The sequence below is a fragment of the Cheilinus undulatus genome, linkage group 19 (genome assembly GCF_018320785.1).
Source record: "Cheilinus undulatus linkage group 19, ASM1832078v1, whole genome shotgun sequence".
NCBI classification, from domain to species: Eukaryota; Metazoa; Chordata; class Actinopteri; order Labriformes; family Labridae; genus Cheilinus; species Cheilinus undulatus.
In genome coordinates, this window is record NC_054883.1 from 39,153,148 (window position 1) to 39,180,677 (window position 27,530).

Here is a 27,530-nt window from a genome sequence, read left to right on the forward strand (position 1 = left end):
GCTAGGTTTTTGTAATGTTATCTTACGATCTCTTGATGGCGTTTGATTCTTCATTTTCGTCCTCTTCAAGCAGCAGACGCAGGTAATAATCCCCAATCTTTATCTCATCTGAAAGGCACTCATATCTCACCTGCAAATAGGAACATATACAGACATATTTTGCTTACAGAATGCAGGGTTCCAACATAGCTTGCATGGCAAATAATCAAAAATGAAAGGCATGGAAGATTTTTCAGTATACAGATCGAGTTGAATTTATCCATCCATCCATCCATTTTCTATACCGTGAGTACCCGGAGAACATGCAAACTCTGCACAGAAAGGCCCTGACCGGGTAGCGAACAGGAACCTTCTTGCTGTGAGGCAACAGCGCTAACCCTGCACCACCATGCAGCCCAAGTTGAATTCTACTGTTTTCAAAATGTCAAATGATACAGGACAAATATTTGGCCATAAATTCCCAAATGTGATGATTTCTGGCAACTTTAATGGTTAGATTCTATCAATATATAGTATACTGATATTTATCATAACATAATTTTGCAGCTTTTGCTGAGCTGATTCTAAACAGTTCAATTATTAAAAAGGAGAAGAACTTTTTTGTCAGGAAGACTTGTCAAAATAACAGTGAGCTGGACAAAATTTTCAGTAGCACAACTTGCTAGCACTGAAGTGTTTTAAAACAGTATAATAAGTATTTTATGAGAAGAGTCTGGGGGTCCCTGTACAGGAAATTTACAGCATCCAACACTATATTCCCCACATTCTGGTGAATATTTGTGCTCCAATTAATAATAGAAATTCAGTTAGGCCTAAATAAAACAAAGATTCTGATTAATAATGAGCAAAATAAATGCCATTTCCTTTCTAAAGTGCAAATTCTAGTTAGCTTTTCATAGCCTTAAATTTGAAAGGTACAACTTGAGACTTTTCAAGCCTGTGGGAACTCTGAGATGTGTTAGTTAGCATGCCTTAAACATCACTATGCTAGAAATATAAGTGTGATCCAGGTAGCAATGAGTTTAAATGACAACAGTCAGGCACAAACCTCAAACTCCTGGTGGTTCCAGGAGATAACGGTGGCACTTCCCAGCTCACGGTCCACGCTGAAGGCACGCATCTCCCCTTCCAGAGCGTCCCGCAGCTCCTCCCTCGTCTTCAGGTTCCAGATAAGGTTGGATTTCGCATGATCGAGTTGAAACCTTCAGAGGACATAAAATTTTTCAAAATTAAGTACTCAGCTGATATTATGACTCCAAGGTTGAAGGTTTTACCCTCATTAAGCTACAAACTCATAAAACAAATTCTGCATTATTAACCTGTAGTAGAAAAGCTCCCAGTTTACTTCAATCTTTATTCTCTGCCGTCTCTTCCGCAGGATCACTGGTTTTTGGTTTGGATTCTGAAAATAAAGGAAAGAAGCGAACTATTAAGGACTGCTTGAAGTCAGTCTGTCATCTTTCAGAGGTATTTTCCTTTTCAGCTCAGGGCGTTCAGAGAGTTGTGAAATTAACAAAAGGTGACAAATGCAACATTTTCACACAAAAAATGCACCAAACATGGATTAAATTGAACCAGAACGACATAAAAGAAATATTTTGGGAGCAGAAAAGACAGGTGTTATAACAATGACACAAACTATTTGAACCCCCCCAAAGTAAAAATGTCTTCACCACACCAACAAAAACAAACATGAGAAAAAACACAAGGTTATGAAACACAAAAAAACAAAATGGAATCCCATTTTTGAGTGTGTTCTTAGCAAGACTGCACTGAGCACTTCATCTAAAATGTGAAGTATTTAGTTCCTATAAATTAAAATCTAAAGCCAACAGCTCCATAAATAGCATATCAATTATGCCTGCTATCTGTTTGTCACAAGGCTCAATTCTCAATGCATACCGTACTAATGATATCCAACAAGCCCATCAAGTTCTGTGTAGTTTGCATCCTACTGTGGAGTTCAGCACTCTCAACCTGACGGAGCTAAACTCTTTCTACATATAAAACATGACCTGAACAGGTGGGACACTTTTCTGTTTTTGGCCCTTTTGCCTTCATTTGACAGGACAGCTGAAGAGAAACAGGAAAGAGAGTGGAGGAAAACATGCATCAAACATGCGCCGAGACCGCGAAACGATCCCGCAAACAGTACAGAGGACAACAGTTCCAGTACATTGGTGCCCTTTCCACCAACCATGACAAACCGGCGCCCAAGGGACACTTTTTTACCAGTTTATCAAGTGGTTGAGTCTTTGAAGATGTGGTACAAGTGTCACTGTTCATATCAAAGCTTCCTCCCTGCAAACGAGGCAGCAGTCAAAAACAGTCAAACCCTGTGGACTGAATCATTCTCCACACATGTGGACCAAGTGTGTGTATATTCCCAGGGAAGCCCCCTGAATTAACCAAATTGTAGAAATAACATTAATGTCAAGGTGATATCTGAAGTCATAAAGAAGGCTGAATTCTTAATAGAAATACAGTGGCGCTAACCTGGCACGCCAGATGGATTCGTTTCACACATCCATCTGGAAAAAATTCAATAGTAAGCATTTGGGAACGGCAGAGGATTTGAAAAAAACTCGGAGTGTGATTGGATAAACGTTATGTCTGTCACATCTTTACAGGCCAATCAGAGCAACAAAACACGTGACACCCTACCCCTACCGAGAACTATACTCCATATAAAAATGCATCACGCAAACCATGGCGACTGTAGACATGTCAGTACACGGCTTTTGTCGTTTTTGAAAAGAAAACAACTCACTGCTGTTCTTTGTTCTTCTTTTATCAAAGAAATGTCGTCAAGTTCTGATAAAACCAGCACTTTAGCAGCATCCACGCTAATGTCTTCTGCCATAATTGAACTGGCCTCTTGTTGCTGCTTGCTTATTGTCAGAGAATTTGTGGCTGGACTTGAAAAGGGCTGGTCACCTCTGTGTAATCTGACAGAGCTTGAGCAGTTTTGCAATAAAGAATAGGCTAAAATTTCAGAGTCAAGATGTGCAATCTTGATCGAGACCTGTCCACACAGACTCAGTGCTGTGATTGCAGCTAAAGGTGTATGTACTAAATATTGACTTGAAGGGGGTGAATATTTATGCAATTCTTATTTTACATTAAATATTTTTGTTTAATTAATGTTACTTTGTAAAAAATGTTGTTGACTATGACCGATTTATTAAATCAATAAAAGGGTCAAAAATTTTTATATCCACTGTAATTACAACTTTTTACACTTTCCACAGTTTTATTGCATAATCAAAGTGGCATTGGAAATACAACATCATCCCAGAAGGCTAAGGCACTGCTTGGCAAAGTTTTCCTCCTATGTTATTTGCACATCTTGAGGATAAGGTGGTCATTTTAAATGTCAAATAAACCAAAATGGTAGTCTTAACATTTCCTCCAACACAGAAAGAATAGATGTGTTAAAATCTGTGTTGATGTCTTCATACTGTATTTCTTCTCTTACATCTACCTGATAACACAGAAATCCACTGCAGATTGAAGGCCTATGTCTGGCGGAATGATGGAAAACACTCAATTTGTCACATGAAGATGGAAAAACTGATTGATAAAGACAAAGAAGATGAAAAGAAAACAGCATGGATCCCATTTGTTAATCCTACTTACCAGGTTATTTCTGTCCTGCTGCAATGTTTGACAGCAGAGAAATCACACAAGACAAGGGGAGGGTGGGGCAGAGACAACACAGAGAGATTATTGTTTCCTCAGATCAAACAGAGATGAATCGACACAAAAAGGGTCACAGGTTTCTGGAGTATATCGTGCAAAGAAAAATTCATCAAAAATTAATCTAGACTAATTAGATACTGGATTTCTTTACATAAAATGGAGCAGGTATTGGAAAAATGAAAAGATGGGTTTGATTTGGTGAAAGCAAGCACATTTATATATGCAACTCCTCAGCCATTTCAAATTATTAACAAAAAATAATAATAAAACAACAGAACAGAAATGGAAGTGTAAGCCCAGCAGCATTCAGGTGGAGAAAGTCTGAGGTTAGGGATTCATTTGAACATAGATGTGATTAAGTTAAGCTGTGAAAAAAAGTTTTAAAAAGACATTCAGACACATCTTTAATGTTTTACCCTTTACATCACCTCATGTGAAAACCGGTTTCAACATGGCAGGTGGTTTCTTCAAAAGATAAGTGACCTTTGAATTTAAATAACACTCGTGACAAACTGAGGCACGCCTGTAATAGAAAGCTTCTGTCATGGCGAGAGGGAAAAAAATGCTTGCTATGCACTGACAATGAAAACTTGCAGAAGCAGTTTAAACAGAGGGAGAGAAATCATATGTGATTGTATCTGGACTGGTGCTGGTTCCCAAGACCAGGCAGCATCTGCATGCAGAACAGCAGCAGCAACAGCGTGTTATTGTGTTTAATGTAGAATCCTGCAGTACTCTTCAGCATCAGCAGGAGGGGCAACAACAGTTAGAGACACCTTAGCAACCAAAGTCAGCGGTAGCAGCAACAGCAGCAGCTTCTCTGAAAGGTAAGGGTACACTGGCTGTTTGGTGCCTGGTGAGAATAAATCCTTACCTCCTTCTGAGCGATCCCCATTTTATCTCTCCAGTGCATCAACACCAGATCAGCCTTCTCCTTGGCAAACTTCTCCACCTCTTTGGCTGCTTTGCCTGCTATCCGCTGCCACTCGGGCACCTTGTTGCGATTCAGCTGGTCCTATGGAAGAAATATATGCAACAATTCTGCTCTACATTTTTATGACATTTTCCCAGAATAAAGAGAATCACATTAACCTCTGGTTTCAAAAGGAGAAGGAAGATTACTACAGTCTAAAGTGGATTTACAGCAAGGATGGCATTGGATTTTTTACAGATTTTTAACATGCTTACTTGTGGTCTGAGTCTACAGACTGCTGGATTTATGTGCTGGCATGTCTTTTCCATAAAAATAACCAATGCAAAATAGTTCAACTTTTGGTACACCACTTAATGGTTGATCTCTTACACATACACTCCTTTTTTTAATGGTACTGATATTTCCAGGTCTAAAGCTGCTACTAATGCTAGGCATGATTTTATTTCACTTTTTCTATTCTCTTTAATTTCCTTGAATGTAAGACAATCCTTAACATACAGAGAAATTTGAAATAGACTTCATAATAAATACCAAAGGAAGCATAAGTGCTGCAAGAGAAGTTCATAACCTAGCAACAATAGACTGCTCTGAAATCGGGGTTGTGGGCGCTACATGGAAGAGAAGGGCTGGTAATGGGCACAGACCCTTTGTGTGTTTTTTGTTCATTCTGAGAAAGTTTGCACATGTCAACTATTTGTCCAGTTACCGTGGCGATTTTCAAGTTGTCCCGGATGTGCATTCTATCCACATCTTTCTCTGGGACTGGGTCAGGACTGTCGAGGTAAGCCAGCAGGCCTGTGGGCTGAGAGTGAAAAAGACAGAGAAAAGCAGGCAGAAAGTTAGACAGAGAAAAGGATCGGCTTTTATCCTGGAGTATTTTGCCAGTACCCCCATCATTACAGAAGAATATTGGAATGGTATCAAATATTTGTTTAAAATGTTTATTGTTCTTAGCCTTACCAGTATCCTCTTTAAGAGGTTCATGGCGACAGGGTTTTCTGCCGTCCAAAGGCCCACGAGGTGACGACTCAGCTGCCTGATAAAGAAAAATAAAAAAGTGTACTTTAAATGCTTGTCTTTCAACAATAAGAAAGTTATTTAAAAGCTTCAGCAGGGTTTCAAGATTCTGAAAGGAAATTATTGTTAATATATCAAATCAAAATAGGGAAAAGAAGTTTTAGGGCAATAAAAAAAAAATCATCCACAAGCTCAAAGAAGGGACTGAATCTTATGTTTTTTCATAACAACCTATATCAAAAACAAACTTCTTAATCAGATCAACAATGCTGGAGAAAGAGTGGAAGAATCATTCTAATATCTTTTGGACATGTAAAAAATTCAGACACTCTTTGTAAATATTTGACAAAGATTCTAGGTTATGGGACACCATGATGTGAAGGAACTGTGATTTGGTTTTATAACAGAAAATTTAATTACTACAAAGACAGGCATTAGGGTAAAGTACTGCTCATGTCTTGTAAAACATCAGTTACAAAGAGATGGTAGAAACCCCAAGAAATGGATGGAAAGATTAATGATATATAATCAATGGAAAAGATGACTTTTTTTACTGAGACTGAACGGAGGAACCTTGGCTGAGAAGTTGGAGAAATGAAGTCACTTTGTTGCAGAGAATGAAGGTGCTATCAGACTTCTTACTGGCTTTATGATAGTTATTTAAGCTAAAGCTGCTCCCATTAGTTGTTGTTTATTACTGTCTTTGCTCATCTGTGCCACTTTGCTTTATAAATGTGAAAACTGACAAAATGATAATAAACAAATAAATACTTGTCTATCAATGATAAAAATATAAATGAAAAAATAGCAGTTGAACCATCACTGAATTGTTCAAAGATATTATATATATATATATATATATATAAAAAAATCTCCTGAGACAATCAAATGATGTTCACAAGTGTCTAAACCAGTGTTACTCAACCCTGCTCAACCAAAGAGCCAAACTGTTGAAAAATACATTTGCAAGCGCCACAACTGAAGTGGTGAAAAGTGGCAAGTAAAATAAGTTAAATGTGGCAAAAACAGTCAAAATGCGGCAAAAACTGAGAGAAAAATGGCAAAAATGGGTGGGAAGTGACAAAAAATGAATTAAAGGTGGCAAAATTGTTCAAAAGGTGGCAAAAAAATGAGTAATAAGTGATTTAAATGGGCAAAAATCAGAAAAAAGGTGGGAAAATGGGCAATAAGTGGCATTTCATTACAAAAGGCAGCTTTAATGGGTAAGAAGTGGCAAAAATAGGCAAAAAGGAACAAACGCTGGGAGAAAAGTGGCAAAAATGAGGAGAAATAGTGGCAGAAAAGGACAGAAAGGGGCAAAAATAGGTGAGAAGTGGCAAAAAAATTAGTTACAGGCGGCAGAAAAAGGTCCAAAAGTAGCAAAAACATGACAAAAAATGATTACAATGAGCAAAAAACAGCAAAAAGGTGGGAAAAATGGGCAAAAAGCATCAAAGAGTGGCAAGACAGGAAGTAAGTGGCATTTAATTGCAAAAGGCAGCTTAAATGGGTGAAAAGTATCAAAAAAGGCAAAAAAGGAGTAAAAAAATTACAAAAAGCAGGATAAAAGTGTTAGAAAGAAGTGGAAAAAAATGGGCTACTTTTATAAATAAAACTATCAAAAAATTGCAAATAAGGGCAATGGAAATATACAGTCAAAAACTAGAGGTTGGCAATTAAGTTTGACATTTAAAGCCTACTGTGTAAGTGTGGGAAACAAACTGATTAATGTGACTTCCATGGATCATTTTTGATGTTAAATTTTCCTAAGGTGTTCTGGGGGAATAATGTTTCAAATTAAGACATAAAAGAGCCACAAATCATCACAAAAGAGCCACATGCGGCTGCAGAGCCACGCGTTGAGTATCACTGGTCTATACTGATAACAGCATTGCTGTTAAATTCTATGTAAAAAATAAATACCAGAAGCTGGAAGCAGTCATCTAAATCACAGTGAAAGGTTGTGTGGGTTTCATTTAGGTCTGACCTGTTGGTAAGCATCCGCTGGTCGCTGCTGATGGTGAACAAAGATGTATGCAGATGTCTTGGAAGTGCTCCTTCACTCAGGGCGAGCTCTTGCATCTTTGTAGCTATTTCCTTGTCTCCCTCCTAAATGCAAAAACACAGGATAATTATTATCACAGAATAACCAAAACCCAGGAGACTAACCATTAAAACATCCTCACTGTAAAACCACAGAAAGACTTACTTCAATAATGGCTTTCATCACCAGACCCGCTCCCTTCACTATTGCCATAGATGGATGCTAAAGACAAGAAAAGAAAATTCATTTATAGCAGTCTAAGTTCTAACAATACATCATCACCATCATACATTTCAGCTACCTGAAAGAGTTTGAACAAAGTGCGTCCATTGGAGGCAACCATCTCAAGCAGCATGTCGAACTGCTGTCCCTCTGTGGTTTCACTGTAGGGGGCGCAGAGGGCGAATGTTAGGAAGTCTAGTAAGGCGCTGATGACCAAAGCTCCTGTTCCGTGGTCCTGGGAACAAAGGAAAAAAAGAGGAATCAGAGCTAAGATTAGGAGGAGAAAAAAACAGGATATAAAGCCATATGATTTTAATCTTTTTTTCCTGAGCTCTGGCTGCAGCCAGCTTGTGGAGAGGACAAAGACATGTACCACATTTGTGATGAATTTTTCAAGGAGGTTTTCGAGGAATTTCTTGGAGGAGAGCAGGGACGCTTTGTTCAGCTGTTCCTGCCTCAGGTCATAGTCATCGTGCATCGGCTGCAGATAAACATGAAAGAAAAGGTCTCAGCCACACAGATACACATCACTGTTGAGCATTATTTCCAAGCTTAGGTTTGCAAAAAAGGCAGATTTCTTTATTGTTATCTGTACTTGTATTTTTGTCAAGGTATTAAAGAGATACTTACACACATAAGGGCACAAAGCATGTCTACAGCAGCATGTGTCACACCGTTGTTATTCCGTTTTAAAGCTTTTACCGTCTTTACTCCCAACTTTTCCCTGAACCTGAAAAAGAAACAGCATACATTTAAAGATTTATCAAGACATAAAATCTTGCTTAAATAACAGAAATACAACAGAATATGAGCGATACAAACAGTTTTATTTAAAGAGGTCTGGGGTTGGATACACAAAGAATTCATTGCTTTAGAAGTGGCTTGTTGTTTCTCTTCTTGCTTATAAGGTGTCAATTCTTCCACTGAAATGCTAGCTCAAACAATATCAAAGAGGTTTTCCCTTGAGGCAAAGATAAACTTTTTATCTATTTATAGTCGTGTTTGTTGCTGCTGTTTGAGGGAAACACCAAGCTACTACCGCAATGAATCTCTCGGGAAAGCCAATTATGGCTTATTTGCTTCACAGGAACAAATAATAAACGGTAAATACAGTTCCTCTCATACATCTCAGTGACCCACAAAGACTGGAGGGTTGTCTTATTTTATAATAAACGTACATATCAAGGATAGAATATGCAGAGAGATGGATGAATTAAATTAAGATGTAAAGGGCGAGAGTGAGAGGTCAAGGCAAATCGAGGCAGACAGCTCGACTGAGTGACAAAACCTCCCTTCTGAGCCGGTCTAAAAGCCTGAGATGAAAGCGAAATAAAGATAAAAGAGGAGAATGCTGACCAGCAGACAGCTAACAATGACTGGAGAACAGGAACAAGAAGGGTAAGAAACAGACAAGCAAAAGGGCAGACTGAGATGTATGGATTCATATTTACGTTGCATCTGTGAGTCCAGACCCTTGACCAGACCTTGGAATGACAGAGCATGCCTGTTACCAGCAGCTCTCCAAAACTTTCACTTTAAATAAACAAAACCATGAAGGTAAAGAGATATAACAGCTGCATTCTTACTTAGGCAGCTGGGTGAAGGCCTGGAAACCAGCCTTGGAGGCCACCAGACGTCGGATGGCCTGGAAATGGCTCTCCAGCTCAGCATTAAGAGCCGGCAGCTCGCTCTCCTGGGATAAGAGCGCCAGGATGGCGTTGTTGATGAGCTTCTCTTTGTTCTCGGAGAAAAGGCCCTAAAGAGAAACAAGAGCGATAACCATGATTATATCAGTGGGAGTTCTGAACAGGCAAATTGAAGGACATAGATCACAGAAAAAGCGCACACTCACATCTTGGGTTACTGCATGCAGCACTCCACTGTAGGATATGTTGGCGTTGAACCTGAACACTGCATCTGCAAAGTTTCCATCTAAGCAGAGGAGGAGGGATGGAACAATTAACCAAAACAACAGATCATCTCAGAGTGAGACTTAAAGAATCTAGGTTTTGCAGCAATGTGCTCCAGAGAAATGCAATCCTAATATTTACCTCCTATTCTGCCATTTCAATCGAGTCAAATGTTTACTTAGACAGACATGACGCTTCTTAAAAAGTCCTGAAATTTTTTGGAGTGGCATGAGTAAACACCGACTGCAAAGATTTTTTTATCCTGACTTTATCAAGACTTTTTCCAGCCAGCCCACTGGCACTGCAAGAAGTCAGTGCGAGCCTCTGTGTGAATACGGCAGGTAATATTCAGGAAAGTCCACTGTGGGTGGGAATGATCATTGTTTACAACCTGTGTTCAGTGCAACCAGTTTGATCTTAATCCAGTAGTAAAGCTGCTTCATTGTATTTTCTGCTCATTCTCGAGCAGGGAAGGGGCAACTTTAGTCACTGAAAGTGCCACAATATTATTATTGTCACTATCACAGGGCCAAATTGTTACAAACTGTGGGATATCCTGAGTTTAACAATCATAATTATTTTAAATTTAACAAAAAAAACCCAAACATAATGTAAATAAAAATATAACTGTTCAACTTAATCAGCCAAACACAAAATGTAAGTAAATTTAAACTGTTTTAACAGTGCAGTGAACATAAGGGTTACAAAAAAATCTGGTATAATTTACATACAGATCTTTTTTTGTTTTTTAAATAAAAATGCATTTATTGGTGCATGTAAGACTTTTACAGCAACAGTTAATGCCAATCCTAACTTTTTCTCTTACCTTATACAAGAACATAACAGAAATGTTTTCATTACTATGTTGCAGCTTTTGTCATGTTATCTCATTTTTAGAATTTCTTGATATTTGAAATTGATTTGAGGGCCACACTGAGGCAGGAAGAGGTCACATGTGGCCCCCAGGCTGCCAGTTGCCCCCCCCCACCGATGATTGTCACTCAACTACATTTTTAAACTCAAGTATGAATTTAGGAAAAAATCTCACAACATCAGTGTCAAATTACAAGTCACCGACATTTATTATCAGATTATTTCTAGTATTTAAAAACACAAAGATGCAAGGAAACTCCTGCACAGTAGATACAATGCACAGATCAGCTGCTTTTCAAGAAGATTTTGAGCTTTCAGCTTTGTTGCTTTTTTAAGCATTATATATCATTAAAATGGTGGTCTATAAATTGTTTTCAAACACAATAATGCAAAACAGGGCTGAACGATTTGAGAAAATATTATAACTGTGATTTTTTTCCCCAATTTTGTAATTTCGATTCGATTATTTCTGAAGTTCCTTATGTTATGTGTTTTCCGACAAACACAAGCAATAAATCATTCTATATTATAACCAATACTACATTAAATAAAACAAGGGCTAAACAGTTTTGAAAAAATATCCAACTGTGATGATGTCAACTCGTATTGCAAATTGGACATGAATTATTGTATTGAAGGGAGTATTAATTTTGATGTCATTCTCATATCCAATAAGAAAAACCTACAAAAATGAAGAAAGTACAATTTTTTGTTGACTATTCTTAAAAAATTGTACCTGAATGATTGCGTGGTATGTAATTCATAACATCTCTGCTGCAAAAAAAGGTTTTAAACTGGTATTTTGGTGCAAATGTCATGTCAAAGAAAAATTGCACCTTCTGCGATTTGAAAATGACAGCAGTCCATACTTTGATTTATCTAATTTGCGATTAATTAGCCAGTCCTAATGCAAAATATCAAAGTATCAAGAACATTGACAACATTACATGTACAAGAGCATTTCTACTATTTAGTTTATCCAGTGAATATGTCCAATTACAGGAAGCATTGATGCAAAGCCAAAGCCGTCATCATCTTGATAGAATCTACTGCTTCATCCATCAACCAAACAACACTGTTTGCATGAATTTACATTTTTCCTAACCAAAAATACATCACAGGAAGCACACCAACCAGGTTATTGCAAAGCATTTATCAATTCTATGTGTATCATGTTTTGATGTGCTTTCAAATATTGTTTTCACACAAAATACTTACCAAAATGTTGACTTAAATCAGACCTTGCTGAACAGCAGACTACTCTAGAAAAAGGTAGGCCTTTAGTAAGCAAGGTAGAAAAATGTTCCGCAGAGATAAACTACAGATTTTGTCCACTGAATAGCAAGATGAGTCTTTGCAGACTCAGAAAATACCCCAGGAAAAGCAGTTTAAATTACCAGGGTTGTTGTGTTTTCTTTGGATCCTTAGCGTCTTACTCCAATAGTGATACATAATAAGTATAAACTAGGGCTAGGAGCAGTGGTTTGGTGTTAGTGTTTTTGTTAGCATGTTAATATTCTCACCAACGCCATGCAAACATGCAAATATCTAGAAAACATGTTGGTGCTCTTAAACAGTGATGTGTTGGCATCCTATGCCTTGCTATACAGAAATAAACACATCTATGTTGGGCAAAGAATCAGACAAAAAAAAATATCTGAAGGCAGTGCTGGATGAAATGTGAGTGATATCTAAATCTTATGATTGCATTGCTAGCATAACACAGAAAAACATCAGAAATATAATCCTTAACAAGCTTCAACAAGTTTTCTATAAACTGATTCAAGTTCATGGACATGATGAGATGCAGGGTTTGGACTCACTTGGAGGTGCTGCCAGGAATTTCAGATGCAAACTCTCAACCTCCTCATCCACAGGCATGCTCAGTAGACCCCATCTTTGGCCTCTCTGCGTGGGTGCCATTTTTACACAAACATCCCTATTGCCCGATGCTCGAACTCCATCAAGTAGGCTGGCCAATAGGGAATCCCTGCAGACATAAACAAACAGAGTCAGCTAGATGCATTATAAGTCATCTCTCATATGAAGAAAGAAGGGTAACAGGAAGAGTTAAGGCTGTGAGGCTGCATGCAAAAAAATCACATTAGTTTTGTTGTAGATAAGGAAAAGCAAAGATACTACAAAAAAGCCTGTATACCTTTCTGTGGAGGAAAACTTCCTGATCTGACCCCTGATGAACTCAACTGTGAACACCTGAGGGTTGTCTACGTCACAGATGAGAGCAAACACCTGAAAGAAACACAAGAGTGAGGAAAATATACCAACAGAGATTCCACATATCACACACGCTTAAGTGCTCTCATCTGAGCTGTTGACACACAGTGAAGCAGTTCATCCATAATGAAACAAGGACAGTGTAATTAACATTTCCCTACACATGAGTAGAACACAACCCAACAAAATGTTTTAAATGTTTAAAACTAAATCTTTCATGTCCCTGTTGTGTGTGCGCACTCACCTCCCCGAAGGGTTTGATGGTGACTATGTTGTACGAAGCCGGATCTCTCTCCACTAGACACGTCTCTGTCAGGCAAAGTATACGCTTAACAGGCTCCTAAGACAGACAGGACAAACAAGAGTCATACTACTAACAAATCTGATCAAACAAACATTTAGTACTTCAATAAATACTGCTTGAGGGCAGAGGTAGACACTAAAATTAAAGATAATTCAGACAGCATTGGCTTGCAATTAGAAAGTTTATATTTACCAAATCCTAGGGGAAACTCTGCTCAAACAGTAAGCCTGGTTTAAACTTTTTATTTATTTTAGGTGGGTTACAGTAAAAGTCAGAATATAACTAGAGCTGAATGATTTTGGAAAATAATCCAATTGCGACCCCGAAGTGGCAAAAATTACACCAGAATGGCAAAAATAACCAAAAAAAGCAACAGCAGGTTACAGTGGAAAAAAATGGACGTGAGTAGTGGTAAAAGGCAATTAAAAGCGGTTGAAAAGGCTTTAAATTAGAAAAAAATGGGTGGAGATCTGGTGAAATGGGAAGAAAAATCAATATAAAATGGCAAAATAGTGCTAGCTGAAAAAGAAAAAACAGGCAGATTTTGGCAGAAATCAGTCAAACTAGCAAAATGGACATTTTAGATAGTGAAATGTGGTTAAAGTGGGAAAAATTGGGCATAAAATGTGGTAAAATGGGGATAATAGTAGCATTAATGGGTCAATAGAGGCAAAGAATTGGTTTAGAAGTGGCAAAAACAGGCAGAAAAAAATGGTGGAATGGCAAAAATAAGTGTTAGATGGCAAAAATGCGTTAAAATTTGGGGTAAAAATGATGAAAACTGCTTAAGATTTGCAGTGGAAATTTAAAAATATTTTTTGTGTTTTTAGGGAATCAGGAGACTCCCTCTTAATATCTTGTGACCCCCAAGGGGGTCCAGACCCCAAGGTTGAAAACCACTGCATTATGGTACCCTGCTACCCCAATGTGATCCCGTCACTCCAAAGGTAAGGCACAAAATACATTTTGTGAAGAAGTTTGGTGTTTCTTTTATTTATATGTTCTATTAATATCTTATTTATGATTCAGAGAAAGATTTTATTCAGCAGCCAACTTTCAAAAACACTTTTATCTCTTAAAAGTATCAATCCAGGCATTGTGTAAGCACCAGTAACTTTTAAAATTATGATGAATGCAGTGCTTTCCATGATGGAAAATTTTTTTCTGTATCATAATGCCATGAACAGAATAACAGTGATAAAGAAGACTGTTATGGAACTGTTAAGGTTAAAAAAAAAAGGTGTTTATCAGAATTCATTTGTAGTATTTAATCAAAGTTTTCTTAATGCTAGAGATAGTCTTAACTAAAAGGAAAAAAAACATATGCTGGTGTAAATAATCCTTTATGTTTTAAAACCATACAGTGCTAAGAGAAAAATCTAACCGGATGCCGTGTAGTGATCTTCTGCACCACAAACTCCGCCAGTGAAGTGATGCTCTCATCTGAGCTGTACTTCCCCAACCTGTCTGTCACAAAGCTCTCAAACGTCAGCGCCTCCTTCCTTAGCCGTAGCATAATACCAATGAAGTTCCCAGCATGCTCTATGGCGCTGCGGATGATTTCATCCCGGTGCTCTGAGGCAAACAGATGCTGGGGGGAAGGAAGCAAAAAGAAACATGAAAACAGAAAGCTCTGAAGCATTAAGCTGACATAAATTCACACAAACATGCTATATGAAGACATACCAGCCTGCTGAAGCCTCCATAGAGGATGCAGAATCCTCCCTGGTAATCAGAGACCTCGACGAAGCCCTCTACATTACGATAGTCGTAGGAGCACACCACTCTGTTTGTATGTGGGTCGATTTGGTCGATGCCGCCTGGCGTTACCTCTAAACTTACAGGCTTCCTTGTGTCGCTCCAGTGGTGCTTGTAGCAGTTGTAGCGCTGTTTTGCACATCAGAAATATCCATTTCAGTGTCATAACAGCAGTAAACATAAACTCAGTTACTTTGAAGATGTATTACTTACCCTGCCAGTTATCTTCCCCTCTGAAAACTCTGTTCTGAATCTCTGAAAAAGAAAAAATAATTAAAAATCAGAGTTATTACATTTCAAACTTTCACTGCAACCTGCATGACTCCTGCAAAATAACAACCACGCAAAAGTTAGCCCTCAAGAGAGATTTACATCCTTACATCCATTGTAAAAATCTCAGAAAAGGGGTCTTATTTTTCACAGCAATAAACTACCTGCTGATTTACATTTGTAATAAACGCCTACAGTGAGTCAAAGGGCCTGTGATGTGCAAGCACTGCATTCCTACAGTACAATACATAAAGTGACTTTGCTGTTGCTGCATTTTATTTATAAGACAACACAGCAAAATATGCAGCTATGGCACAACTAAAAGGCATGGACAAACCTCAAAGACCAATTCTGAGACCCTTTGAATGTGTAGTATGATGTGGTTTGTTTAGTCACTGTTCAGTGATGCAGCTCGGAGTACTTCTTCCTCACCAGTGCTTCTGTGAGCAGCTCTGTCCGATGCTCTGTGGAGAACTTGAGTGTTTCGGACTTCTTGCCGGTGCCTTTACGGAATGTGAGGTTGAACTCTGTTCCCTGACCTTTTCCCACTGGGCCGATGCCACAGATGTCTCCATAAGGCCACTGACAACACAAAAAGCAACAGCACAGAGATAAACAAATAGATACAGTCAGACAGGAGCAGGCCACACATTTTATTTTAGCCGTCATATTTAGGGTTTGTTAGCAGTAAAAAAAAGCTGTGCAAAAGTCTTACACCAGCACTAGGTTTGTTGTTTGAGCAACTGGAGCTTTGCGAAAGCTAACAGGGAAAATCATTTATGCATCTCAACTAAATTAGTCGAGTGTCTGGGTTTAAAGACTGCGGTCACATCATCCCCAAGGGGGGTTTCTGGGGCAGCTTAAGGCTGTGCCCAGCACCGACAAAGCCAACAGTCAGTCAAATCCTCAGTGAGACGTTCTGGGTAGATTGTTAAGCAGAATTCATTTTGATTATGCAAGACCAGCAGGTGAATCAGTGTCCATGGGGAAGGTCAGACTGTAGTCTGGGACTGCATAGCACTTTAAAACTACAAGGTGCACAGAGCAATTTTGAGCCCAAATTTTGTCATTTAAACCCTGCTAAAATGCCAAAACTAGTGGGGACTAAAGACTTCTGCATAGTGCTGCATGAACTTTGAATAATCAACTTCAAATGCATGATAATTCTGTACTACATTGACACAGAAAGTGTCTCAGTGGCCACTTCTGTCTGAGAACATCCTGTTTGAAGCCTTGCAATGGTGAGGTACTGTTGATGAATTGATGAGGAGGACTGTTTACATACCAATTCTAATTGAACCAGGAAATTTATTATCAATTCATGGATCAAACCCCTGTTGTGAATTTTGCCGTTAAGCTCCTTGTTAGAGAACAGAAGTTGTGCAAAAAGTACTGAAACATTGAACAGTTGGAGATGCGCATTCAAAAGTTTAGAGAGGGTCACATTAAGTTCACCTGTAGAGGTTACAGCACATTCTAGGTTCATCCTGAAATTCCACCAATATCCCTACTTTTTTGTGACTAGTGTATAAGCCTCTTGTATGAGCAACTTTGAGTATATTTGATAAGTGCTAACACAGTAAATAAGAAAAAAAGTCAAAAACACTTAAAGTAGATTACAAATACTTAACATAACCAATCATGTACAACAGGGGTGTCAAACTAAATCACAGAAGGGGCTGGATTCTGATTTAAGGTCTGACCTGAGGGCCTAACAGGGTCCACTTTTAACTGTCAACTTCATTTTTGTCAGTAATAAATTATGGGGGAAAAAGTGAGCAATGATAATAAATGATTTTGAGATTTAAAAAGTCAAAATAGTAAGTTAAAAGGCTGAAAATCTGACATAAAAAGTCAAACCTTTTTGTTCAAAAGGTCAAAACACAAACTGAGATGTTAAAATAATACTTTTAACAGGCAAATGTATAAAAAAGAAAGCCACAATCATGTTTTTAAGGCAAAAATATGGCTTAAAATTGAAAATGGTACGCCTAAAAGGTCAAAATATGATATAAAGGTCAAGAATAAATTGAAAAGGTCAGATTTGACATGAAAAGTGAAAATAATAAATTGATAGTTTAAAATATAAATCAAAATCATGAATCAAAAAGGTCAAAATATTACATAAAAAGTAAAACTAATCAATTACAAAGGTCAGAATTTGATATAAAAAAGTGAAAATAATAAATTGACAATTTAAAATATGAGATAAAGGTCAAAATCATGAATAAAAAGTCAAAACATTAGATAAAGTCAAAATTATGAGTTGAAAAGGTCAAAACATGAGACAAAAAGTGAAAATAATAAATTGAAAATGGTCAAAATACGAAATAAAAGTTCAATAATAAATTCAAGTCATAACTGTAAAATGCAAATTTGAAAATGTGAAATGAAAACACAAATTAATTTGTTTCCTCATTTCTTTTGATCTAGTTGTTTTTACTCAATTTTTTACATATTTATCACTTAAGGATATTTGATATCATCAAGGTCAAATTGACAGTTCAGGAGGAAATTTGCAGACCTCATATTTTAGGGCCAGTTATAATAAGAATATTATATGACCTTGCGGGCCGGGTTTAACTGTACCATGGGCCGGATTTGGCCCCAGGGCCTTGAGTTTGACACCCCTGATGTACAATATGCTTAAAGCTTTGTAGAGCAACATCTATGTTAGAAGAGTTTAGTTTATCAATGAGCAGCTTATTGATGCTAACAGGGGTTACCAATGTTAGTTTTACAGTGCTAAGTATAGTTATTCATTCATTTTTACAGCTGCAAAACTAACAGAGGGGGATGAGTCAGATTTCCAGAGTCATTTATATTATTAAGACATGCTTCATATTCTTATCACTGTGAAGGTATGCTGCTGTATATTCACTTACTGCAGAACTAAAAGCTTGTTTAACAGCTGAGTGCAAGTAGTAAAGAGAGCTGTGTTTGAGCTTTCAGAAGAAGAGCACTGTGCTTCAAATGGATTTACAAGTGTGACATGGATCCAAGAGCAGCACATCCCACAAGCATCTGTGAAACACTGATAGCAACAGCAAAAAGGAGCTGTAGCAGATTCATTCAGGACCCTCTTTGACAGGCTAGAAACACACTGACCTGATTTGTTACTTCTAGCGTGGTTGGGTTGTAAGTGGTGATGCCATGTGTCCCCACTGAGAAGACTCGCTTGTACCTGGAACACAAGAGAGGGGATGAGTCAGACACACAGCCCACTCGCCATCGTCACTTGCAAATGGAAGCAATGCCTACATCAGTGAGGGTAGTCAAATACCATTAGCATTTAGTGTTGGGGAAAAGGACTGAATGTGTGCCGTCTTTCAAAGCCAGCAGATCCACTTAGCTATGAAAACACATGTTCACCTTGTGATTTTAAAATATATCCAGGAAAGTGACATGGCTCCAGTACTCCTGACAGTCTTTTTTACCCCACTGTGAGAATGAAGGTTTATTTGTCCCCAAACTAAGAAGCTCTGTGAGTTACTCATAAGTCAAGGACAGGTGACATCACCAGAGCTCAGTTAGCTGATGATATCATCCTCCGGCTGGTTTAATATTTCAGTTTCCAGACATTTTTATGAGGCAATGGATGAGATAAGGCAAACACAAAGGAAAGATGGCTAGAGAAGATTACTGTCGTTTTAAGAGCTGCAACAGCAAGACAGTTAGTTAGACCAAAGCTGCATTCACACTGCAGTTAAAAGCGACCCAAATCTTTTCTTGCCATGACTCGTATCACATTTATTTTCTAACAGAGTATAAACAGCGCAAGTCACAATGAATCTTACATTTTCATATCAGATTCCAGCCTTTCATATGTGGTAACGCATCACTTACATATCTGATCTTTTGGAATTCAAGTGTGAACAGCCAAACAAAAAAATCTGATCTGAGCAAAAGATCAGAAATGAGCATCAAGGCATGCAGTTTGAGTGAGCCTGAATGAGAAAGACAAATGCTACTTTAACTCTGATAATGTCGCAACTAATCATTATTTTCATGTTAAGTAACTGAAGAGGTTTGTGAGAAACAAAATAAAACAAAATATGTGGACTAAGGCTACTTGATTATGGCAAAAATCATAATCATGATTATTTTGATTTGTTTTAAGATCACAATTAATAATCATTGATTAAGGTCTCTCGTTTATTAAAGGAAAGGTCCCATCTACTTTGTGTCATGAATAGGGCTGAACAATTTGAGAAAATATTATAATTGCGATTCTTTTCCCCAACATTGCAATTGCAATTTGATGTAATTGTGACGACTTTGACACATGTTGCAAATCAGGCATGAATTCTTGTCCTGAAGGGAGCGATAATTTTGCTGTCATTCTCATATTCACTAAGAAAAACCTTCAAAAATGAAGAAAGTAGAATTTTTTGCCAACTATTCTTTAAAAAATGGCACAACAAACAATCACTCTACAACAAATAGTTCCAAATCCTCAAAGGTTCTCCAAGGATTGTGTGAAGAAAGTGGCCTTATTGATATCTGGCGTGATTTACATCAATACTTTTTATTCATATGTTCACAATTCATATTCCAGAATAGACTTTTTCATCAACTCTAAGGGTGCTTTCACATTAGCCCCAGTTGTTGCGAACCGCGCGGCAGCGCGATTCCTCCCCCTCCCCCTCCCCAGCTTGCGTTCACACTAGCAAGATCGAACCATGCCAGGGCGCACTTGCGTATTTACTCGGCCTGAAACAGCAGGTGGCGGTATGCACGTAGCTGGTTTACAACCCTGCAAAGGAGGAGAAAGAAGAAGAAGCTACCATGGCAACCACTGGGGTCATGACCTGAGCGAAGATAATTTTTGTTTTGACCCGGCAAAAAGTCCGTCCTGCAGCCATGGATGATTAAAATCACTTGTAAGATACCAGCAACTTTACTCTTTGTATCTGCACATCTACTACAGCTCAGAGGATTAAAAGGGCTCGCACTGCGCAGAAACAGCGGTTTTTGAGGTGACAGGAGACTTTTATTGCCTTTGCACCTCCTCTTACTGACTCCAACTTGTGTTCATCTGTAAGGTGAGTCACAACAGACTATTTATTGGCTGATTCTGATGATTTCCGCCCTTTATTGAGGAAAAATGTGAACAAACTGCCATGCTGTGGAAAGAAGTTTAGTTTTTACGATGATGTCATAAAGCTGACACGACGCTCTGTCCCGTATCCGAGCGCGGTTGCATTCACTTCTCATCCGAACCATGCTAGAGTCCACTTGAATCGCGCCTGGGCCCACTTGGGGAGATGGTCTCGGGCACGGTTTGTTTGCATTCACACTACCAAAACGAACCGGACTTTGGGCTCAAGCGCACTCGGTTCCAGGACCAGGCCCCTAGTGTGAAAGCCACCTGATTTTATACACATGATAAAAGATTCCAGATTAAATCCAATTATCTATTCAGATCATGCAAGAATTTACCAAACTGTCCAGTTTTATAAGGAAAAAAATGTTACATGAAGCCCTGGAAATTTGACACCAACACACTCAATGATGAAGAATTCAAAATAAAAATGCAAATGGGGATAAAAACTATATAAAGGAAAAGTCCCACAGCAATTATCACAACAGACTACAACTAGACTATTTGGGAAAAAAATGGCACTTGAATGACTGCACATGTAATGCATAAAGTCTTTGCTTCCAAAAAAAAAAAAAAAAAAGGTTTAACCTGGTATGTTGGCACAAATTTCAGGTGAAAGAAATATTGCACCTTCTGTGATTTAAAAATTGCGATTTAATCTAATTTGCGATTAATTTCCCGGCCCTAGCCATGAGTCACTCTTTGACCCTGAAACGACCAACACTTACTCATATGAATTGTTATGAGAGTGGGTCTTTCTCACATAGTAGGAAGGAAGTGTGAAATTCTTTTGCAAACCTTTCTACACACTACACTGACTTAATGAGTGTACGTGTGAACTTGCATGCATGCCACTGTTTGCTCACCAACGACTGCAGTTGGCATTTGTGCTCAATTTGTAACATTCTGTTTGGTTTTTGATTTGGTAAATGGGCTATCAATGATATTTGTGATGTGAAAATGTATGTTTGGTGCAGTTTATGTTGAGAAAGATGTGTGTAGACATGAATATATACAAGGGCTTTGTTTGTAACCAAAGTAAATGTACATCCAACTATGTTCAACATGTTCTTTTAGCGTCTCGACAGCACCATTAGCCTGCACCCTAAACATGCTGACTCGGCTCCTTTGCATCTCGCACATCCTCATTAGGCCTGGACAACATTAACGGTTCTACTTCAGCTCCCAGCAAGTCTTATCAAATAGAATAAAAGGAAGTCAAATTGAGAGCTGACTTCTCTATAACACACTTATAGTTGTGTACAGAGATCACAGCTAATATAAAGAGACAGGATATGCAGCGGCCTGAGGCGAGGCTGAAGTGGAATATACAGCCTCACAGTCAGCATCCTTCCTTTTTCACAATTATACAAATGTCAAGTCCATTATTTGTAACTCTAACATTAGAAAGCCTCCGACTATCTCTCTTCATGCTGAGTTTCCTTTTAACTGTTCATTTCCTTTATGAGACTGAGACCATGACACTGCCCTGCTCGTGGGTGCTCTCTCTCTCTCTCTCTCTCTCGCTCTACACATTGCTTGACCTTGGTGTTAAGTGGCTGGCTAAACTGGGTGTCAGCAGAGGCCTAGTCAATTATTTATGCTTGTTGGATGATTGTTTTGTTCTTAATTCTACCTGAGTACAAAGAGGTGCTAGGTCTGTTTTTGTCAGACAGAGTGCATTATTTAACAATTCTACAATATCATTTTTTTGTTTTGATGGAAATGGGCCAAGGATGATTCAACTTTGTTGACATGAGGGGAAACTGAGACAGTGGTATTCAGAATAACAACATTTTAGGGTATAAGAAGTAGTTCTTCTCTACAAGCTTATTATGAGAGGTCAGCTGCTCCTGCTTTTTCAGTTTGTTTATTAGGTCCTTAAAGGCATACTTCAACATTTTGGCAAATTTGCCCATTGCCATAATTCCTATAGACTTAGTAATAGGTTTGTTTCCTTTAGTTGTCAATGCAAGCTATTTCTAGATCTGGGGGGACCAATATACCAGCTGCACAGCTAACGCTATGGAAGCAGATGGAATTTTTTGCTTTCCCTCGTCAAACTTATCAAATACACAATCCAACAACTCCAAAATGCTCTCGTGGACAAGTTGTGACCTGTAATTCAATGCACTATGAAGTGATAACGTATAATTATGTAACATTACGACACATGAAGCAAATACTCGGAACTACTTCTTGAGTAAACCACTGGGCGGAGTGACAGTGCAGCAGCCATGTCTGGAGTGTAGTTTCGGCGTTGCATTTAACTTTAAAACATCTCCGTCTCGTAATGTTCCATGATTATTTCAGATTTAAAAACAGCTTGAGCCGACAACTAAAGGAAACGAACCTATTACTAAGTCTATAGGAGTTATGGCAATGGGGGAATTTGCCAAAATGTTGAAGTATCCCTTTAACATTTTCATATACTACTGCCTTCCTTAAGCCCGTTTCAGACTGGGAGCGTGACGCACGCGTCTCGACCACGACACGTGTGGATTTCTGGTTTGACTGCATGTTAACAAGTCAAGGCTTTCAGACTGCCTGCATGTGTGCTGCGTCTTGCGCGGCTGATACGCGCGGCTCAGGCGCGGAGGGTTGAGAGATTCGACGTCTCGCCTATTTTTTCTGTGCAACGCGTGTGGCCATGGACCACATTAGACAGGAAAATGATAAATGGAGAGCCATATTTACATCGTTGTGGCAAATATGCACACAGAATATGTTTACAATGTGTTTCTTGATAACCCTGAGGAAGGCCAGAAAGCTTAAATGTGCCTGTTTGATAAAGTTTTTCTCTAAAGGGCAACTATTAGTGAAGCGTTACTTCTCCACACTGGTAGAATATGTCACAGGAAAGAGAAACACCATATGCATGCTTTTCTGGTTTGTGCTTTTCAAATTAAAAGCCCAGTTTAGTATTTCTGTAGAGGAACTCCTTTCACTTGTACAGAATGCTTTTGTTTTGAATAGTTCCCAACACAATTCCTCAATTCGCTGAATCAATAAGCTTGTAGGGGGATTTATTCAGGTAAAACTTGTGAAGAAGGACAGTACTTTGAGAGCAGGAAAATGTGGCTGACACGCAGCAAACTCGCGCCCTGTGTGAAAGCTGCACCGGCAGCAAAGCAGCAAAACACGCTCCCAGTCTGAAACAGGCGTTAATGTTCAATTTATTCTCATCTGCTTTTGTTCATTCTATTTTCAATTTGATCGCACATTGATTTACTTTTTAAGAGAATCTAGATGTATTTAATCTAAAATTGATAACTCTAATACTTAATGTTTAATTCAATCAATATTTATTTACTTTTCAATTGATCTTATAATTAGAACTGTTTAGTTTTGGATCTATTTTGTATTTAGGAACTTACCCTGTCTATTTAGTTTTTTATGTCACAAATGCTGAGGAATATTCACCGTTTTAAAAGTAGTTTAAAAAGAGTGGTATATGCATTTATAGCCAGAGCTGATTTCATCAAACCAGTCCCATGACGGACATAAATAGTTCAAGTAATTATAAAATGACATGTCAAAGTCTATCTGGAAATCTATGAATAACGGTAAGCACTGTCAATGACTACAAAGAAACAAACATTCAGACGAATTAAGCCAACAACATAATTCACTAAATACTATCACTGTAGAGATTTAATAGAAGCACAGTCTGTAGTAATAATGAAGGCTATAACACATGAAAAAAGATCATGAAGAACTTTCCTTTGAAACAACCCAAAAATAACTGATTTCTGAATGGCAGAAGCAAATAACTGTCCTAATATAAAGACATAAAGTCCTCTTTTAGACAACACCATCCTTGAACTGAATGTTAAGTTAAAGGTGTGTAGCCTGGGCTTCATTATAAGATGTAGAAACAAAACTCTGTTAAAATATCTGCATGTCAGACGTGACTGTGGATTATCTAATAAGCAATGAACACAAAATCTGTCTGAAAACAAAATGAAATATGTTGATCGGCCCATTTTTGTCTTTTTTTCAGTTTTGTATATTTTAGCATTACAAAGAGGAACAAAATGCTAAATGTAGCAGCATTTAGTAGTCAAATCATTATTTGGCAATAAGTAATACCCTGTCTTTGCCAAGATGACATTTAAATGCATTTTATTTTTCAAATAAAAATCATAAACTTAAATGGCTGTGTGACAATAAAAAGGCTCTGAGATATTCAGATGCATTGTAAAGAGAGCAGTTAAAAGAGAAAAACACAGAGTCTGTATATGTGCAGGTACTTTGGCTGTGCAGATCTGACCACGAGGCAGACAGAACCCCAGGGTGCTGACATACCGATACCCTGAAAGAGTGAGTCAACGTGGGGCCCATGGCCCCTAGCTGGGGCCCAAAGCAAAGACAGGGGGCTTGCTAGGCTAGCCTAAATAAACATAGTTTGCACAGCTAGCAAAGCATCAAAAATCTTGTGAGAGGGCTTCCAGGTTAATGAAGGGCTAATAACAATGCCTCACAGACGTCACAATGACTAAAATATCTTAAATCTGGTCGAAACAAAGATGTTTGATCAATCTTCAAATACTGAGGGAAGCTTGTGCTTTTAAACTACTTTACTTCAACAGAAAAATCTCACTGCTTATTGTTACTATCAAGCAATAAAATATAACAATATGATAAGACAACAGGCTTTAAACTGTTTTGCATGTGTTGGTCTATGTAGAAGCAAACACATACATAACATTACTGCTGGCCATAATACAAATCATGCCGCTGTGGTTTATATTTGTATATGAAAATGAACTATGCAGATGACTGAATTGGGGCTGGGCAATTAATCAAAAATTAGATTAAATGGCAATATGGTCTGCTGCAATTTTCAAATTGCAAAAGGTGCAATATTTCTTTGAAGTGAAATTTGTGTCAAAATACCAGTTTTAAACTTTTTTTCTGCAGCAGAGATGTTATGCATGACATATCATGCAATCATTCAGGTGCCATTTTTTGTTCAAATAGCCTACAAAAAAGCCTACCTTCTTCATTTTTTAACCTTTTTTTCTGATTAAATCATCAGAATTAGACACTTTCAAAGAATTGTTCAGCCCTTGTTTAGGAATAAAAGAAAGTTAAGGAATAACCCCGTATCAAATCGCAATTGCAATATCGTGGAAAAAAATCACAATTAGATTATTTTCCAAAATCGTTGAGCCCTAATTGAAACCACTGCTAAAGCCATCAAAGTAAACCTCATGTCTGCTTACAATATTTTCTGTGATGGAAACTTATAACAGTTGAGATATGGAGGGAGAGATAAATAAAAATCAGAACTTGTTCCTGTTTTAGAAGATATAATTGTGATGTAATTCTTGTTTAGTGATTTGTACTAAACGCTCCTAAACAGAAGAATAAATATAGAAGGTGAGAGCAACATGCACAAGCCATGAAGGTGTTTTGCACCTATCATATTAATGTAAGACTGCAGGAAAAAGGTTACCCTTGTTCAGTCTTACTGTATTATGCATCTTTGAAGCTTTTCCTTCCACTTCCACAGTTTCATAATGTATCAAATTAAGCAACTTCCTGTAACTGTCTTTTTCCTTTAAACAAAATGTTTGGCAAAAATTTAAGCTGAAGATTTGTTAAACTGCTTTTAAAGTTACAAAGGCATCCTTATTCCAAACACAAGACTGGACCACCAAGATTAAAGACATGCAAATAATGGTGAAAAGACAGCTGCATATGAGCACAATGTACAATGATAGTAACATCTAAAACCTTGAATTCTTATCAATAGGAATAGCTTGAGCATTCACAGCATACATTCTCTTTATTTCATAGAGAGCTAAGGCACTAGATGAATAAAAAATGCAGTTTGCATGCTTTATTCCCTGAAAATAGAGACATGCTGTGATTGTAAATCAAAGCCTTTAAATAACACAGCGATTACTTAAAGAATCCAACACACTTATTAAAAAAGGCATGAAAACACTTCTCATTAGAACACACACAGACACAAACCAAATGTTCTCTATGAGTGGGAGTCACAAGACTTGAATTGAACATGATCATGAGCACAGAGAAAGAGAGAGGGGGAGGAATATGCAGTTATAACACTAAAGCAACACCACAGCAGCTAAAGACCTCCATCATTTAAGGCTGACTTTTACAAATTTGAATAACATCAGAAACACTGAGACACAGTTGTTTAAGACACATGGAAAGTAAGCTAGACAGAAAACAGAGGAAAAAATAAATCAACAAGACGTCATCATGGCTCCCTGCAGACGTCAGATTTCCTCCCTTATCTCCTGACCAGACTGTCATTTATTCCAATTACCAGGGATAAGACAAAAATACATTCAAGCATCTGTGTCAAACGTACAACTGCAGCTCAAACCTGAACCTTCTGCAGGCTTTTTCATCAAAGTGGCTTGAATCTTTTATCCACACTTAAACCGCCTTTGCAGGGGTCTGACACTCCTTAGAGAAGTTACACTGAAAACTGTCTAACATACTTACTACTGAAATGATACATAGCTAAAGGGGAATGCTAACCACAGAAAAGGCTAATTAAAGTTGACTTGAGAGCATGTTCTGTATTCACAGTGAAGAGCTGCAGGTCTAACTTCTGTGCACAGATACTGTTAAAAAAGGGATTTTTTGCCACTGTTATATATGGACATAGAAAAGTGTTGATGGATTAAAGTGAACAAAAACAAAAACATAAGAATATGTAGGCGCTTTGTCAACTGAATCTTAATCATACGGTCCAAAGAGCAACTGTACTACCCTATTTACACATTCCCGAAAATCAGAGGCTGTTTTCACAAATGCACTGGTGAAAATTCTTGGAAATTTTTTAGGCAGATTTCCCTTGAAATCTTCAGGAGTTTGTTGTTCATTAGTCCATCTCGTGCACAAGCCAACAGATTCTACACTGTAAAAGGCAACATCCATTTTACTGAGAAACACTGAGTTGAATTAACACAGTTTTTTGTAACCTGTTCTAACAAGTTACTTGTACTTCTTGGCCATAACAGCTAAAGGGCTCAACTCCTTTATTTTACTTGGCTTAAACAAATTAAGTAAAAACGGGATACAATTGAGTTGTGTTTACCTAAAAATCCAAAACAGCGATTTCATCTCTATTTTGATGAGCTGACAGAACTCATTTTAGTTTTAAGTGAACA

At 37.9% G+C, this 27,530-nt stretch overlaps 1 protein-coding gene across 4 annotated transcripts in view; it reads right to left on the reverse strand.

Annotated features, from left to right (window-relative positions):
* LOC121527153 (dnaJ homolog subfamily C member 13) overlaps positions 1-27,530 on the reverse strand; it is a 59,589-nt gene that overhangs the window by 17,176 nt on the left and 14,883 nt on the right. Inside the window, exons 3-25 of one of the 4 annotated variants that reach the window (XM_041813922.1) lie at positions 18,378-18,453; positions 15,702-15,851; positions 15,213-15,254; positions 14,928-15,128; positions 14,626-14,832; positions 13,182-13,277; positions 12,861-12,952; positions 12,526-12,692; positions 9,772-9,851; positions 9,506-9,675; positions 9,371-9,403; positions 8,550-8,649; positions 8,293-8,400; positions 7,999-8,154; positions 7,863-7,919; positions 7,641-7,762; positions 5,597-5,672; positions 5,343-5,438; positions 4,577-4,717; positions 3,640-3,657; positions 1,320-1,402; positions 1,049-1,202; positions 27-130 (exon numbers count right to left, since the gene is read on the reverse strand). In XM_041813922.1, the coding sequence (XP_041669856.1) occupies positions 27-130; positions 1,049-1,202; positions 1,320-1,402; positions 3,640-3,657; positions 4,577-4,717; positions 5,343-5,438; positions 5,597-5,672; positions 7,641-7,762; positions 7,863-7,919; positions 7,999-8,154; positions 8,293-8,400; positions 8,550-8,649; positions 9,371-9,403; positions 9,506-9,675; positions 9,772-9,851; positions 12,526-12,692; positions 12,861-12,952; positions 13,182-13,277; positions 14,626-14,832; positions 14,928-15,128; positions 15,213-15,254; positions 15,702-15,851; positions 18,378-18,453 (2,529 nt within the window). The remainder of the gene's footprint in view (positions 1-26; positions 131-1,048; positions 1,203-1,319; positions 1,403-3,639; positions 3,658-4,576; positions 4,718-5,342; positions 5,439-5,596; positions 5,673-7,640; positions 7,763-7,862; positions 7,920-7,998; positions 8,155-8,292; positions 8,401-8,549; positions 8,650-9,370; positions 9,404-9,505; positions 9,676-9,771; positions 9,852-12,525; positions 12,693-12,860; positions 12,953-13,181; positions 13,278-14,625; positions 14,833-14,927; positions 15,129-15,212; positions 15,255-15,701; positions 15,852-18,377; positions 18,454-27,530) is intronic. The other 3 variants (XM_041813926.1, XM_041813923.1, XM_041813927.1) reach the window with 3 other exon arrangements.